Source organism: Hipposideros armiger, unplaced genomic scaffold, assembly GCF_001890085.2.
Source record: "Hipposideros armiger isolate ML-2016 unplaced genomic scaffold, ASM189008v1 scaffold_212, whole genome shotgun sequence".
In the NCBI taxonomy this organism is placed as follows: domain Eukaryota; kingdom Metazoa; phylum Chordata; class Mammalia; order Chiroptera; family Hipposideridae; genus Hipposideros; species Hipposideros armiger.
This window is the reverse complement of record NW_017731562.1, coordinates 1,996,052-2,012,898: the sequence shown is the minus strand read 5'-3', so window position 1 is coordinate 2,012,898 and position 16,847 is coordinate 1,996,052. Positions and strand designations below refer to the sequence as shown.

The window sequence follows — 16,847 nt, the reverse complement described above, 5'->3', positions numbered from 1 at the left end:
TTTTCTTTCACCTCAGAACCCCCTTACTTCGTGGAAAAGCCACAGTCCCAAGATGTCAATCCCAACACCAGGGTTCAATTAAAGGCTCTTGTGGGTGGCACTGCACCCATGACAATAAAGTGGTTTAAAGATAACAAAGAGTTGCACTCAGGAGCAGCTCGCTCCGTTTGGAAGGATGACACCTCCACCGTTCTAGAGCTCTTTTCAGCCAAAGCTGCTCATTCTGGGACCTACATTTGCCAATTAAGCAATGATGTTGGCATAGCAACCAGTAAAGCCACTCTCTTTGTGAAAGGTCTGGTCTCTATATCTTCTCATTTTCTTGCTTGTCTAGATGTCCTTGAGGGGAGGGAAGAAGCTTTAGAAATAAATTTTGCTCATTGGTCTTTGTTTTAAAAAATGTCCAACCTGACATGTTTCCCCCTCCCCCGTCTTTAGAACCTCCTCAATTCGTTAAGAAGCCCAGCCCAGTATTAGTGCTGAGGAATGGACAATCGACAACATTTGAATGCCAAATAACAGGCACTCCTAAAATCAGAGTCTCTTGGTATCTGGATGGGAATGAAATCACAGCCATTGAGAAACATGGCATTTCTTTCGTCGATGGGTTAGCCACTTTCCAAATTTCCGGAGCCAGGGTAGAAAATAGTGGGACTTACGTCTGTGAAGCTCGTAATGATGCAGGCACAGCAAGCTGCAGCATTGAGTTAAAAGTGAAAGGTTGGTCACTGGATCTACTTTCCATTTTGGTTGTGCTGCGGGCTAGGCCTTGGGTCTTCCCTGGAGTAAGCTAGTCTCTGTCTTCCTTTTGACTCTTTAGAACCTCCCACCTTTATCAGGGAGTTGAAGCCCGTGGACGTAGTGAAAGATAGTGATGTGGAGCTGGAGTGTGAAGTTATGGGGACATCTCCCTTTGAAGTCACTTGGCTGAAGAATAACAAGGAAATTCGAAGCAGCAAGAAATATACTCTAACTGATAGAGTGTCAGTGTTTCATCTCCATATAACCAAGTGTGACCCTTCAGACACTGGTGAATACCAGTGCCTTGTCTCCAATGAAAGTGGCGGCTGCTCTTGCACTACTAGAGTCTCCCTGAAAGGTCAGTCATACGTACAAGGAGCAGGCTGCCAAAAAAAATTCTGTCATGTTGTTTATGACCCTGGGTAGGAGTTCAAATATACCTCTTCTTTTTACACTATCTAATTTCGTCACAGAACCGCCATCATTCACTAAGAAGATAGAAAACATCACTGCTGTTTTGAAAAGTTCTGCCACCTTTCAGAGCACCGTGGCGGGCTCTCCTCCCATTTCTGTAACCTGGCTAAAGGATGATCAGATTCTTAACGAAGATGACAATGTTCACATTTCATTTGTGAACAACGTGGCCACTCTTCAAATCAGAGCTGTGGATAATGGGCACAGCGGGAGGTACACGTGCCAGGCCAAGAATGAGTCAGGAGTTGAGAGGTGTTACGCTTTCCTTTTAGTGCAAGGTTTGTAAGCTATTCCCTTTCGAAATTAGTCTATGGAGACAGTTTCATAGGCACCCCTTATTTCTGGTGGAATTAGCAACACAACTCATCCACATTTTAATTCTCACTACAGAACCTGCTCAAATCCTAGAGAAAGCTAAATCCGTTGATGTGACTGAGAAAGACCCAGTGACCTTGGAGTGTGTTGTGGCTGGAACACCAGAACTCAAAGTGAAATGGCTTAAAGATGGGAAACAAATTGTGCCCAGTAGATATTTTTCGATGAGTTTTGAAAATAATGTGGCCAGTTTTAGGATTCAGTCAGTAATGAAGCAAGACAGCGGTCAGTACACTTTCAAGGTGGAAAATGACTTTGGAAGCAGTAGCTGTGATGCCTACTTGAGAGTGCTAGGTTTGTATCTGCACCTCAGCTGGCTTTCGTTATTTATATGATGTCCTCTGTAAACAAATGGCCACATGTTAATGGATGTGTTTTGCTGTTTGCATTGGACAGATCAAAATATCCCTCCATCATTCACCAAAAAATTAACCAAAATGGATAAAGTTCTGGGCTCTTCTATTCATATGGAGTGCAAGGTTTCGGGCTCACTTCCTATTAGTGCTCAGTGGTTTAAGGATGGAAAAGAAATATCTACAAGTGCAAAATACCGACTTGTCTGTCATGAGAACACTGTGGCACTGGAAGTGAATAATCTGGAATTAGAAGATACTGCGAATTACACATGCAAAGTCTCAAATGTAGCAGGGGACGATGCATGCAGTGGCATCTTAACTGTCAAAGGTTAGAGATTCTTTCCCTCTTCTTGATTCTTTTTTGTGACTGTTTTTAAAATGTATCACTCTTTGAAGTCTTTAGAGCTAAAAGTCTTAATAATGCTGTTTCTTTATGTACATATTTGAGTCCAAGAAATATTCAGTCATTACCTCTTTTCAATACTGTTTTCTTATGCGCCCATAAAACTGTCAAAGTAATTCAACTGCAGGAATTTAATTAAGTATATTTCTCTTAAACTATATAGAACCCCCAAGCTTCCTAGTGAAACCTGAGCGACAACAAGCCATACCTGATTCTACAGTGGAATTTAAAGCAGTGCTAAAAGGAACACCACCATTTAAAATAAGGTGGTTTAAGGATGATGTAGAACTTGTCTCCGGACCTAAATGTTTCATTGGCTTAGAAGGGTCAACTAGCTTCTTAAATCTCTACTCTGTGGATGCTTCCAAGACCGGACAATATACCTGCCAAGTTACCAATGATGTTGGTAGCGACTCTTGTACTACAATGTTGCTTGTGACAGGTGTGCAAGTTTGATTGTTTTACGTTTCTGCCTAACCTGTGGCTCTGGTCCTTTCTGTGATCTGTTACGGTGCATCTACCCAATCAAGAAAGTGTTCTTGCTAACACAGTATACTGTATCTGCCAGGCACTGTTTATGTTTTTCTCTTTCTATATACTATCTGGTTGCACTTTCGTTATTTATATCTGTCCCCTCATCATCTTCTCTTTCCTCCACTCTCTAGAACCACCAAAGTTTGTAAAGAAATTAGAGACATCCAAAATAGTGAAAGCAGGTGACTCAGCGCGACTTGAATGCAAGATAACTGGATCTCCAGAAATCAGAGTTGTGTGGTACAGAAATGAACATGAACTCCCAGCCAGTGATAAATACAGAATGACTTTCATTGACTCAGTGGCAGTCATACAGATGAACAATCTCAGTACTGAGGACGGTGGGGATTTCATTTGTGAGGCTCAGAATCCTGCTGGCAGCACAAGCTGCAGTATCAAGGTTATAGTAAAAGGTAGTGATCTCTTTCTCTTGTTCCTCATTACCCGAAACCTTCTTCTCCCCTGGGTATCATGGCTCTTTATTCTTTTACTGTCATTTTAGCTTCCATTTAAGATCATAGAATATTTTCCCAAACTGGTATTATTTCCCTCTTGACATGTTATTTTTTCTTAAGATTTGTTTACATATAGCCATTCATTCTGGGGTATTTTTCTTGTTGTTCCAATGCCATAATTTTGACCACCTCAACATATTAGCCAAGCAGTTCAAATTTGATGTTTTGAAAACACACCCAGAAAAACAAAGTAAGCATTTTTAAGTTAACTTTTGCCTTCAATCAACTTATAAATACATCATCACCCACACTATAATCTTTATCACCAATAAAAAGAAACATTTACAACATATAAACAAGGTACAAGCAATAAGGTTTTAGCCTTAGTTTTAAAACACAATTATATAATTTCTCTCTCAAGAATAAGTTCCTATTTTTTTAAAATTATATCACTATACCTTGGTGCAAATAGTGTTTTTCTTTTCTGCTGTCATTTTTCAGTATTTTGTCACAAAGTCCAAGTATGTTGTGTAGTAAGGCAATTATTAAATAACCATTTGTTGAGGTAGAAGACTTAGATCACAGATGTTGTGATGACTTCCAAGTGTCTGTTATGGAGCATATACAAAACACTTTACTCCTGAAGTCAGGATTCCATACCTCATGCAAATCACCTTAATTAATGTTCTTGGGTTGGTTTTTTTTTGGTTTTGTTTAGTTTTTTACAATTTTTGCATCATTCTTTATAGTCCAAGATAAATGAGTAAAGTAGGGTAGACAGAATGTTGTACAGCTCAGTGAGGACATCTATGGTCTAGTCTGGGTTCTCTGCCAATGAAGTTGAGTGATTTTGTGAAGGCCCATGGCCTCTCTGAAGCTGTTACTTCTCAACACTAAAGTGATAATGTTTGACAACACTTACCCATTATAGTACCTTAACTCTGTTTTCCAACTTAAAAACAAAGAACTACAAATAGTTTATGAAATTAAGTAGCCCAATTCATAAGAAACTCTTGTTTTTTACAGAACCACCAGTTTTTAGCAGCTTCCCTCCCATAGTAGAAACCCTTAAAGGTACTGAAGTTAGCCTTGAATGTGAACTTTCGGGAACACCACCATTTGAGGTGGTATGGTACAAAGACAAGCGGCAACTCCGAAGTAGCAAGAAATACAAGATTTCATCCAAAAACTTCCATGCAAGTATTCATATTCTCAATGTCGAGACTTCAGACATTGGTGAATACCACTGCAAAGCACAGAATGAAGTGGGAAGTGATACTTGCATTTGTACTGTACAATTAAAAGGTAAGCATATTTCCTGCATGTGGCAGAAACAGCAGGAATGTGCAAAATGCTTATTTTTTTCTCTGTTCAATTATCTGGACATTCTTTTCAAACATCTCCATCCATCTTTTCTTGCTCAGAACCACCAAAATTTGTCTCCAAACTGAGCAGCCTCACTGTTGTAGCTGGCGAGCCTGCTGAGTTACAAGCATCCATAGAAGGCACCCAGCCTATTTCTGTCCAGTGGCTTAAAGAGAAAGAAGAAGTGATTAGAGAAAGTGAAAACATCAGAATTACATTTGTGGAAAATGTTGCAACTCTACAGTTTGCAAGAGCAGAACCAGCTAATGCTGGGAAGTATATCTGCCAAATCAAGAATGATGGCGGCACGAGGGAGAACATGGCCACGCTGACTGTTTTAGGTTGGTGCACAATGGTATAATAGTCCCCCATGAGAAAGCGGTGCCAAATGCTGAGCTGAGTTACTAAGAGTTAGCTGGGAGAATCTCCTTTTCCGAATTTCTTCTAGAACTGTATCGATCCTCGCCTATTTGAAAGGTTTAAGGGATCTAAGAGATCTTCCAGAACTGTTTCTTGTATCTGTGATTCTAAGAAAAATTAGCCATGGTTACTTAACTACTTTTTCTTTTTTTATGGATTAACAGATATAATCATCACTCTCTTTTGTTTTAGCATGAAAAAACTTAGGAGCTCAGCATATGGTACAAGGACATTTTGTTTCCAAAGTGCTAGTCGTTAAAGCTAACAAGAATTGCAAAGATCAGCATTTGATAGAAACGACTTGCACTTTCATCTTTGAGCATATTAAACTTCGATTTTTAGTTGTTTGGATAACAACTTTCAAAAAACTGAAAGTAGAGAAAAATATCAAGTAATTAATAGCAACAGGTAGCCTTTGCTCTAAAGAGGGTCAAGTGCAAATCAATATACATTGTCTAATGTACATTATCTGAATTGTTCTGGAAGTCAACTAGCACATAAACATATTTCTTAATAATAATTTCTATAATTTCATCCTAGTGTGTAATTATGAAATCACATTTTAAAGTTTAGAGAGAGAGTCCTAGCATAAGCATATCACTGGAATAACAATCTTAGTGAATGATGGTAGAGATAAAGGTAGATGGCACCGATAAAGATAGTGTAGATACAGTAAAGGTAACAGACTTTGACAGATGGCTATCACATTTTATTTCAGAGCCTGCAGTCATTGTTGAGAAGGCAGGACCGATGACAGTGACTGTAGGAGAAACATGCACTCTGGAGTGTAAGGTGGCTGGCACTCCCGAACTCTCAGTTGAATGGTACAAGGATGGAAAACTCTTGACTAGCAGCCAAAAACACAAATTTAGCTTCTACAACAAAATCTCTTCCTTAAAAATTCTCTCCGTTGAAAAACAAGATGCAGGCACATACACTTTCCAGGTTCAAAATAATGTTGGAAAAAGCAGCTGCACCGCTGTGGTTGATGTTTCAGGTTAGTTCCGATATATTCCTCCCATTGCTTGTACAAACCCTTTCAAAAGTTTTCTTCTCTCAAGTCTCTTCTGTTCTTTCAAATCATGATGAATCTCTTGCCTTTCCTCACACAGACCGAATGGTTTCTCCCTCTTTCACACGAAGACTGAAAGATACTGGTGGGGTGCTGGGTACTTCTTGCATCTTGGAATGCAAAGTAGCTGGATCATCACCTATCTCCATTGCCTGGTTTCATGAGAAAACTAAGATTGTCAGTGGAGCAAAGTACCAAACCACATTTTCAGATAATGTCTGCACATTGCAGCTGAATTCTCTGGACTCATCAGATATGGGCCACTACACGTGTGTGGCTGCTAATGTTGCTGGGTCTGTTGAATGCCGTGCCATGTTGTCTGTACAAGGTCAGTGTTAGACACTCAAACCCTTTCTTACAAATCCCTCTTCGGGCGCACATATAGCTTGACACACATTCTGAAGTGCTTTTTTTTAAAAATTCAAAAATTGCAACTAAATTAGAAGCTTACAGGATCTTTTCATTGTCCTCCATGTCTATATAGAATCACCCTCTTTTGTAAAGGAACCTGAACCTTTGGAAGTCCTACCAGGCAAAAATGTCACCTTCACCAGTGTTATTAGAGGAACGCCTCCATTCAAGGTTGGCTGGTTTAGAGGTGCCAGAGAACTGGTGAGAGGAGACAGGTGCAGCATCTATTTTGAAGACACCGTGGCAGAACTGGAATTATTTAATGTTGATATATCTCAGAGTGGGGAATATACCTGTGTGGTTTCTAACAGTGCTGGCCAAACATCCTGCACTACTCGTCTCTTTGTTAAAGGTTTGCTCAAGTGCATTTGTCTTCCTTTTTTTTGTATTCTGGCATCTTTGTTTGTATTTTTATTGTGTCTAACTGCTGTGTTTTGTCACTCACCAGAGCCAGCTGCCTTTGTGAAGAAATTAAGTGATCAGTCTGTAGAACCAGGGAAGTCCATAATTCTGGAGAGCACCTACACTGGAACACTTCCAATTTCGGTCACCTGGAAAAAGGATGGTTTTAACATAACTCCATCTGAAAAATGTAACATAGTCACAACTGAGAAAACTTGCATCCTGGAAATTCTGAATAGCACAAAAACAGATGCAGGACAGTATTCCTGCGAGATTGAAAATGAGGCAGGAAGGGATGTTTGTGATGCTCTGGTATCTACCTTAGGTGTGTTGTCTTATTCTGTTGTAAATGGTTGGCATTCAGCTAACAGGAAACATGATTTGTTTGGTTTTCTTGAAATCCAGTTGCTAACTGTGAGCCTTTCTTATTTAGAACCACCTTATTTTGTTATGGAACTGGAACCTCTGGAGGCATCAGTTGGAGATTCAGTCTCTTTACAATGCCAAGTTGCTGGGACACCAGAAATTACAGTGTCTTGGTACAAAGGAGACACCAAGTTACGGTCAACTCCTGAATACAGGACCTATTTTACAAACAACGTAGCCACACTTGTTTTTAATAAAGTGAATATCAATGACAGTGGCGAGTACACATGTAAAGCAGAAAATAATATAGGAACTGCTTCTTCAAAAACTATTTTCAGAATTCAAGGTGATGATATTATTTTAGAAATTAAGAAATTTCTTTTTTTTCTTTTATCATTATGGAGGAAATTTTCAATTCATGTACTAATGCTTCAAGTATTACTTGTCTTCCTACAGAGCGTCAACTCCCACCTTCTTTTGCAAGACAATTGAAAGACATTGAACAAACCGTTGGGCTACCAGTTACACTCACCTGTCGATTAAATGGCTCTGCACCCATCCAAGTGTGCTGGTATAGAGATGGGGTACTTTTGCGAGATGATGAAAATATACAGACATCATTTGTAGATAATGTGGCAACTTTAAAAATTTTGCAAACTGACCTGAGTCACTCTGGCCAGTACTCTTGCTCAGCTTCCAATCCACTTGGAACGGCATCCTCTAGTGCTAGACTGACAGCAAGAGGTTTGTTCCCATGTTAATCTTTCTCTTTGCAAACCATGACTTCTTACTCATTGTCAAAGTAGAAATGGCCAAAGGAAAAATAAAAAGCCAAAAAACACACATTGCTTTTTCTTCTCATTTCCAGAACCTAAGAAATCTCCCTTCTTTGACATAAAGCCTGTATCTATAGATGTTATTGCTGGGGAAAGTGCTGACTTTGAGTGTCATGTTACTGGTGCTCAACCAATGCGAATCACTTGGTCAAAAGATAACAAAGAGATACGTCCTGGAGGAAATTATACCATCACATGTGTGGGAAACACTCCCCATTTGAGAATTCTTAAAGTAGGCAAAGGAGACTCAGGTCAATATACTTGCCAAGCAACCAATGATGTTGGCAAAGACATGTGCTCAGCTCAACTCAGTGTAAAAGGTATCATTCCATGGCATTTACCAATATTTGTTCTTCTCCACATTTTTATAATTGTCTTCTAAAAGTTTCTTTTGTTTTTAAATTTTGGGGATAAACTAACTGGGTCATGTTAGAATTTGTATATATCTGTGTTGGAGGCAAATTTAATCAAAGTTCTGTTTTCTCTTTATATTGTTTTTAAAGTCAGTGTATCTCTAAGTGTAGTCCTGCCAAAAGTGTAATGCAAGTTTACTCAAAGTCCTGTTTTCTCTTTATATTGTTTTTTAAGTCAGTTTATCTCTACGTGTAATCCTACCAAAAAGTGTTGTTTAATTGAAATTTGTTAAATGTTGTTTCAACTGTCCATTCTTTTTTTCGATTCTTTTCTGTTATATGGCATTCTGATTTGTCATTACAAAATGTTAATCAAATACATCTATAATACATTAACTTACATGTTCTAGTTTATATATTCAAACTCCAAAAATAAACTTAACAACTAAATTCTCTATTCAAAATATTAAAAGCTTATTTAGTAGAAAAGTCAACTTATTTTACCGCAAAATTCTCAGAGATTATATTCTTAATAACAAACCAGTTTAAATATGCACTCTTGGGATGTTCTACTACAAACATACATTATTGGGTTTTTTTTTCCTTTGATTTATTAGAACCTCCAAAGTTTGTTAAGAAATTGGAAACTTCAAAGGTTGCAAAGCAGGGAGAATCCATCCAACTGGAATGTAAAATAAGTGGTTCCCCAGAAATCAAAGTTGTGTGGTTCCGAAATGACAGTGAACTTCATGAGAGTTGGAAATACAACATGTCATTCATTAATTCTGTGGCATTGCTTACCATCAACGAAGCCAGTGCTGAGGACAGTGGGGACTATATCTGTGAAGCTCATAATGGCGTGGGCGATGCCAGCTGCAGCACAGCACTGACGGTTAAAGGTTAGACACACTAAACTTGCTTTCTTCATTCTTGTCTGATTTAGATTCCTTCTCAGCTGTGTTATGATCTATGTAGTAAAAAGTCTAGTTATGGGTATCTGCTTGCAATTCTTTAACTAGTTATTATGAATTGTCATTTCATATGTTAGCATACTATCATGTGGTCACACCAGTCACTCTTAATGATTCTAGATTCTATTTTTTTTTTACCTTTTCAGTAAGCAAATGTTCTTATCACTTATCTTCTTTTTTTTTTCTGGTAGCACCTCCTGTTTTCACCCAGAAGCCTTCTCCTATAGGAACCCTTAAAGGTTCTGATGTTATCTTACAATGTGAAATTTCGGGAACCCCGCCATTTGAAGTGGTGTGGGTTAAAGATCGAAAGCAAGTTCGAAGCAGCAAGAAATTTAAAATTACTTCAAAAAATTTTGATACAAGTCTTCATATCCTTAATCTTGAAGCCTCCGATATAGGAGAATATCACTGCAAAGCTACTAACGAGGTGGGAAGTGACACATGTGTTTGCACTGTCAAGTTCAAAGGTTTGTATACATGGGCACAAACATACATGCTTCTTCCTTTCATCTTTTCTTGCTTGACTAATATCCTATGTAGCTGTGATTCTCATTTTTTTTTTCTGACCACAAATTTCTTTCATTAGAACCTCCACGATTCGTGAAAAAGCTAAGTGACACCTCAACCCTTGTTGGGGAAGCTGTCGAGTTACAGGCTGTAGTGGAAGGCTTCCAGCCAATTTCTGTTGTCTGGCTGAAAGATAAAGATGGAGTCATCAGAGAGAGTGAAAACACGAAGATTTCATTCATTGATAACGTTGCAACCCTCCAACTTGGTAGCCCAGAAGCTTCTAATTCTGGGAAATATGTGTGCCAGATAAAAAATGATGCTGGAATGAGAGAGTGTTCAGCAGTCTTGACTGTACTAGGTTAGTAACAAAGTGCAGCCTGAGAAAAAATCAAGTTGATTAACCCATGATCATTTTCTACAAATATTAGTTTTACCCAATATTGATGACACTCTAACTTAGTTTGGAAGGTGACTTTATTTTCAATGCAATATACTTCTTCTTTTAGAACCAGCCAGAATCATAGAGAAGCCAGAACCCATGACTGTCACTACTGGAAATCCTTTTGCGTTAGAATGTGTAGTGGCTGGAACACCAGAACTTTCAGCCAAGTGGTTCAAAGATGGAAGAGAGTTATCTGCAGACAGCAAACATCACATTACATTTCTCAACAAAGTGGCTTCGCTTAAGATCCCCTGTGCAGAAATGAGTGACAAGGGATTATATAGCTTTGAAGTGAAAAACAGTGTTGGTAAAAGTAACTGCACTGTATCTGTCCACGTTTCAGGTAAGTAATATATGTGAGGTTTTTATGAATATGTAATTTTCCTGGAAAAAAAATAAAAGCACTTTTTTAAATGGAAAACTACCCTTCTCCATATAGATCGTGTTGTGCCTCCTTCCTTCATCCGGAAGCTGAAAGACACAAACGCTGTCCTGGGGGCCTCAGTGGTTTTGGAGTGCCGAGTCTCTGGCTCGGCCCCCATCTCAGTTGGCTGGTTTCAGAACGGAAATGAGATCATTAGTGGGCCTAAATGCCAGTCCAGCTTTTCGGAAAATGTCTGTACTTTGAATCTGAGCTTATTGGAGCCTTCTGACACAGGCGTGTACAAGTGCGTGGCTGCCAACATGGCTGGTTCTGACGAATGCTCGGCCATCCTGACTGTGCAAGGTCAGTGTACAAAGATCAGGCTCTGCTCCTCCACGTCTCTTCCATGTGACTTAATGCCTACCTTGCATGAAAAGTTTTTATTTTGTCTTCATTTTTAGTCTTAGCTCCTTTTTCTTCCAGTAGCCAAAGCATATCTCACTTGGATTTCTTTTTTTCTCTTGATCTTCCCCTGTCCCCCGGGGTATCTAGAACCACCATCTTTTGAACAAATCCCTGATTCTGTGGAAGTTTTACCTGGCATGAGCCTCACATTCACCAGTGTCATTAGAGGCACCCCTCCTTTCAAGGTCAAATGGTTTAAAGGCAGCAGGGAACTGATGCCAGGGGAGTTGTGCACCATCTCTCTGGAAGGTTCTGTCACAGAACTGGAGTTGTCTGAGGTGGAGCCACTGCAGAGTGGAGAATATTCTTGCCTCGTTACTAATGATGCTGGCAGTGCTTCCTGTACCACACATCTTTTTGTGAAAGGTTTGCTCTTCTCTCCAATGCGTGTATCTTTTAAAATTTGTCTAAGTCTTCATTTGAAGATGTCAATTTCACCCTCATATTTTTCTCCTAATAGAACCAGCCACCTTTGTGAAAAGATTGGCTGATTTCAATGTTGAGACAGGAAACCCCATAGTTCTTGAGGCCACGTATACTGGCACACCTCCCATCTCAGTGAGCTGGATGAAGAATGAGTTTCCTCTTTCACAGTCTCCAAATTGCAGTATTACCATGACAGAAAGATCTACGATACTGGAAATCCTTGACAGCACAGTAGAGGATTATGCACAATACAGTTGCCTGATAGAAAATGAGGCTGGTCACGATATTTGTGAAGCTCTGGTGTCTGTTTTAGGTGTGTTGATAACTACCTCTTCTTATTGCTGTCTTTTCTTTCTTTGAAAACATCCTCTTTTAGTTAGCTTGATTTGTTGACTACCATTCTTTGTACCTTAGAACCACCTTATTTTATTGAACCTCTGGAACACACAGAAGCGGCCATTGGAGAACCTACAACTTTACAGTGTAAAGTAGATGGGACCCCAGAAATCAGAATTTCTTGGTATAAAGAACACACAAAACTCCGATCAGCTCCTACGTACAAAATGCAATTCAAAAATAATATTGCCTCCTTACTAATCAACAAAGTGGATCATAGTGATGTGGGAGAGTATACCTGCAAGGCAGAGAACAGTGTGGGGGCAGTCGCTTCTTCAGCTGTGCTTGTTATCAAAGGTGATGATGATTTTGCTTAAGTCTTGCTGTGTGTGCACAGATCCATTTTCTTATAAACCTCAAAATTTTAATGGATTGAAATATGTTGTGGGTAACTTCTCTCTTGTAAATAAGGGTTGTCTGCAACTTCTTTACAGAGCGTAAACTTCCACCTACCTTTGCAAGAAAGCTGAAGGATGTTCAGGAGACTCTTGGCTTCCCAGTTGCATTTGAATGTCGCATCAATGGCTCAGAACCTCTTCAAGTGTCTTGGTACAAAGATGGGGTACTTTTGAAAGATGATTCTAATTTGCAAACATCTTTTGTACATAATGTAGCAACTCTTCAGATTTTGCAAACTGACCAGAGTCACGTTGGTCAGTACAACTGCTCAGCTTCTAACCCTCTTGGGACTGCTTCATCCAGTGCCAAGCTTATTCTCTCAGGTGAGTAGCTCATCACATTACCCTCTTCATCATAAAGCAGCTTCACTGCTCCAGGCCACCAAAGGCTGGTGCCACTTTGTTTCTGCTCCATGTCTGGGAGCATGAAAACTGAAATCACCATGTTGGTCTTCATTCTTTTCAGAGCATGAAGTGCCTCCTTTTTTTGATCTAAAGCCAGTATCAGTAGATCTTGCTCTTGGAGAAAGTGGTTCTTTTAAATGTCATGTAACTGGAACTGCGCCAATCAAAATCACTTGGGCCAAAGATAACCGAGAGATTCGCCCTGGAGGCAACTACAAGATGACTTTGGTTGAAAACACTGCCACTCTGACAGTTCTCAAAGTAGGTAAAGGTGATGCTGGGCAGTACACCTGCTACGCAAGCAACGTTGCTGGAAAAGACTCTTGTTCTGCTCATCTGAGTGTACAAGGTATTTGTCTGAGTAAAGTACAAGGTCTCTTTTACATTTTCAGTGTCTTAAAATATAGGAGGAAGGGTGTGTCTGAAAGTTATGTTTCGGACCATGTCTAGTAATTAGAAGTGATCATATGGATGCAGGGCCTTCCAAATGGGGGGAAGTTTTAAAATTTTTATTAAAAAATATAAAACTGGTAGAACATGGACTGAAAGTCCATCTTCAAAGGCTAAAAATAGAGGGGAGAGAGAGAGAGAGAGAGAGAGAGAGAGAGAGAGAGAGAGAGAGAGAGAGAGCCCAAGATTTTCACAGAATTGCAAGGAAATCTAAGTTTGAAGGAAGTTATCTAAGGACAAAAAAAAAGTTTTCGTAAATGACTTATTTTCCACAGTAGTTAATAAATGAATGGATTTTGTTCCTCTAACGGACAGCAGAGCCCAAGCCCTTCAGAAAGAGTCCAAATTAGTTATGTCAACGTCATTTTCTCCACTAGCTCTACTTAAACAATTGTGGAAGTCAGGGAATACAATAGGGAGTACATCAATATCTGATATTATAGAAGACAACCATTGCCTTCTATAGCATGTTCATGGCTGATGTTATCAGAAATTAAATACTTAACTCTGTGTGCTGCTGGTCTAACCCATCAGAGAATTGGTAAGGATTTTTGTGGTGGTGGTTTATAAATATCTTAAAATTAAATTAGATTTAGCAGCCCACTTACTCTATGGCACATAGAGTTTGAATTCTTTGCTTCAGTTAATGAAGCAACCATGCTCTCCCCACTTCAAAGAGAAATTATGAAGGTTGAAGAAATACCTAAAGCCTATAAGAGAAAGTGGCACTCTAAAAATATTAAGATATCTGACCCAGTTTTGCTAGTATGGCTCCTCATGGTACATAACTGATACCTTTTCAGCCAGAGGAAATAGACAGCCCTCCACTGACTCACATACAGGAAACTAATCAAAATCACATTCCTCATGAGCCTTAGAGTGCTTCTGCCAACAGATTCACACTCTGCCTCTGATCTTGCTCTAGAGAAGTGACTCTTTTGCTGGGAAAAGGATTGCACAATAGGAATTCATGTTTTTTTTCCTCCTTCCTTTTGCAACAATATTTGATGTGGGTCTTACAAAAAATAAAAGGAATTTATTTTACAATTTTTCTATTTAGGCTTCTGTTCACTATTCTTCCTTGAATTGTACCATGTACATTTGTTTTCCAGAGCTAAAAACCTCTCTGTTTGACAGAGATTCCTTTTATCTCTTCATCTTGAACTATACCTTTTCCATCCCTTACCTTGTGCTTTCCCTCTTGGCTCCGTAGAACCACCCAGGTTCATTAAGAAGCTAGAACCTTCAAGAATTGTGAAACAGAATGAATACACAAGATATGAATGCAAAATAGGAGGGTCTCCAGAAATCAGAGTTTTATGGTACAAAGACGAGACTGAAATTCAAGAGAGCAGCAAATTCAAAATGTCATTCCTTGACTCGGTGGCAGTGTTGGAAATGCACAGTCTCAGCGTTGAAGACAGCGGAGACTACACATGCGAGGCCCGCAATGCAGCAGGCAGTGCAAGCAGCAGCACTTCCTTAAAAGTTAAAGGTCAGATCTTACTCTTCTTCCTTTGGGTGTTTCACAGTATCCTCCTCTCTCATTGTCCTCTCAATACCGTTTGACTCTTCATCGATGTTGTAAAAGTTTTAAAGGACACAATAGAAAATTGAAAGTGATGTTTTCTCTATGGTGGAATGAACAACTGATTCTTTCTTGTAATTATATACTTATAGAATATGCGTTCTGATTTTCCTTTTTTTGCTAACTTAATGACCTTCCAATTTTAGAACCACCCATTTTCCGCAAAAAGCCTCATCCCATTGAGACACTGAAAGGAACTGATATTCATCTTGAATGTGAGCTACAGGGTACTCCCCCATTTCAAGTTTCTTGGCATAAAGACAAGAGAGAACTCAGGAGTGGCAAGAAATACAAGATAATGTCTGAGAACTTCCTTACAAGTATTCACATCCTGAATGTCGACACTGCCGACATTGGGGAATATCAGTGTAAAGCCACAAATGATGTCGGGAGTGATACTTGTGTTGGTTCTGTCACTATGAAAGGTTAGAGCGACTTCATTCTTGTCTGCTTGCTTTTTGCCTTCTGATTTTAATATTCTGTTGGCCCCTTAGCTATTGCCTAGTCCTTTGTCACTACCTGTCTCTTCCACTTTTCCCTTTTTTTCCTTTCTACATCTTTGTGTTTAGTGTGCATCCCATTTCTAAATCTTACCAAGTATCCTTATAGTCATGTTTTCCAATAAGTTTTGATTAAACATAACAAGCTGGAGAGGACAAGATGTTCAACTCTTGCTGCTTCATACATACTCTAATGTGCCCCGCTCCCATTCTCCAAAAATGCCTTATTGAAGATAAGATAACACATCATCACTCGTTTGATTCCTAGTATCCATGACTTGAGGGAAGTAACTATTAACCCACACATTTTAAATCCATTACTTAACCTCTTTTTCATCAGCACCACCAACATTTGTGAAGAAGCTCAGTGACATTTCTATCATCGTCGGTGAAGAAGTTCAACTGCAGGCTACTATTGAAGGCCCTGAGCCAATTTCAGTGGTGTGGTTCAAAGATAAGGGGGAAATCATTAGAGAAAGTGACAACGTATGGATTTCTTATTCAGAAAAGATTGCAACCCTGCAGCTTTCAAGAGCAGAAATAGCCAATGCTGGAAAGTACACCTGTCAGATCAAAAACGACGCTGGAATGGAAGAGTGCTTCGCCACACTGTCTGTTCTTGGTGAGCACAGATAAGATGTTATTATGAATACAAGGCATGTACTTACCAGTATCGGTGCTTTCTTCAGGTTTTCACCTTAATTTTAAAATTTGGATGCAATTTATATCTCATTCCAGAACCTGCAGCAATTGTGGAAAAGCCAGAATCCATGAAAGTTACCACAGGAGACACCTGTACCTTGGAGTGCATCGTTGCTGGCACACCCGAACTCAGTACTAAGTGGTTTAAGGATGGAAAAGAGCTGACAAGCGACAGCAAATACAAAATAAGCTTCTTCAACAAAGTAGCTGGCCTTAAGATTATCAATGTGGCCCCCAGTGACAGTGGGGTGTATAGTTTTGAGGTGCAAAACCCAGTTGGCAAAGACAGCTGCACAACCTCCGTTCAAGTTTCAGGTTGGTTGGTTGGGCTTTTGTTTCAATGTTATTATAATGTAGTTCCTGATTGTGTATGTGAAGGTGTGTATCCTACAGCATGACATGAGTCTGGCATCCTCTGAATCAGCAAAAGCAGAGTAACTCTATATACCTGTAGAATTAGAATAAAACCAAGTTCACAAGTTAGATCCCTTCATCATGGAGGAATTTCCACCACTGAGGGTGGTAGGAGTAAAACTGAATCCCTAGATAAGGATACAGTGGTCTTCTACTATCACTTACGCTGAAATAACTCACCATATAATGAGCCTCAGCAAAGAGAGACCAAAATCCCTAACAAGTCAGCTAGTGCATCTTGCCCACTGAT

At 39.4% G+C, this 16,847-nt stretch overlaps 1 protein-coding gene across 1 annotated transcript in view; it reads left to right on the top strand.

The window, feature by feature from the left end:
- TTN (titin) overlaps window positions 1-16,847 on the top strand; it is a 271,989-nt gene that overhangs the window by 79,362 nt on the left and 175,780 nt on the right. The window contains exons 60-90 of the mRNA XM_019654015.1: window positions 17-295; window positions 439-720; window positions 821-1,099; window positions 1,215-1,493; window positions 1,606-1,884; window positions 1,987-2,274; window positions 2,513-2,791; window positions 3,015-3,296; window positions 4,365-4,643; window positions 4,763-5,044; window positions 5,842-6,120; window positions 6,236-6,523; window positions 6,680-6,958; window positions 7,055-7,333; window positions 7,442-7,720; window positions 7,831-8,118; window positions 8,243-8,530; window positions 9,181-9,462; window positions 9,726-10,004; window positions 10,124-10,405; window positions 10,554-10,832; window positions 10,929-11,216; window positions 11,406-11,684; window positions 11,779-12,057; window positions 12,159-12,437; window positions 12,575-12,862; window positions 13,005-13,292; window positions 14,607-14,888; window positions 15,128-15,406; window positions 15,822-16,103; window positions 16,220-16,498. Of these exons, the coding sequence (XP_019509560.1) occupies window positions 17-295; window positions 439-720; window positions 821-1,099; window positions 1,215-1,493; window positions 1,606-1,884; window positions 1,987-2,274; window positions 2,513-2,791; window positions 3,015-3,296; window positions 4,365-4,643; window positions 4,763-5,044; window positions 5,842-6,120; window positions 6,236-6,523; window positions 6,680-6,958; window positions 7,055-7,333; window positions 7,442-7,720; window positions 7,831-8,118; window positions 8,243-8,530; window positions 9,181-9,462; window positions 9,726-10,004; window positions 10,124-10,405; window positions 10,554-10,832; window positions 10,929-11,216; window positions 11,406-11,684; window positions 11,779-12,057; window positions 12,159-12,437; window positions 12,575-12,862; window positions 13,005-13,292; window positions 14,607-14,888; window positions 15,128-15,406; window positions 15,822-16,103; window positions 16,220-16,498 (8,733 nt within the window). The remainder of the gene's footprint in view (window positions 1-16; window positions 296-438; window positions 721-820; window positions 1,100-1,214; window positions 1,494-1,605; window positions 1,885-1,986; window positions 2,275-2,512; window positions 2,792-3,014; window positions 3,297-4,364; window positions 4,644-4,762; window positions 5,045-5,841; window positions 6,121-6,235; window positions 6,524-6,679; window positions 6,959-7,054; window positions 7,334-7,441; window positions 7,721-7,830; window positions 8,119-8,242; window positions 8,531-9,180; window positions 9,463-9,725; window positions 10,005-10,123; window positions 10,406-10,553; window positions 10,833-10,928; window positions 11,217-11,405; window positions 11,685-11,778; window positions 12,058-12,158; window positions 12,438-12,574; window positions 12,863-13,004; window positions 13,293-14,606; window positions 14,889-15,127; window positions 15,407-15,821; window positions 16,104-16,219; window positions 16,499-16,847) is intronic.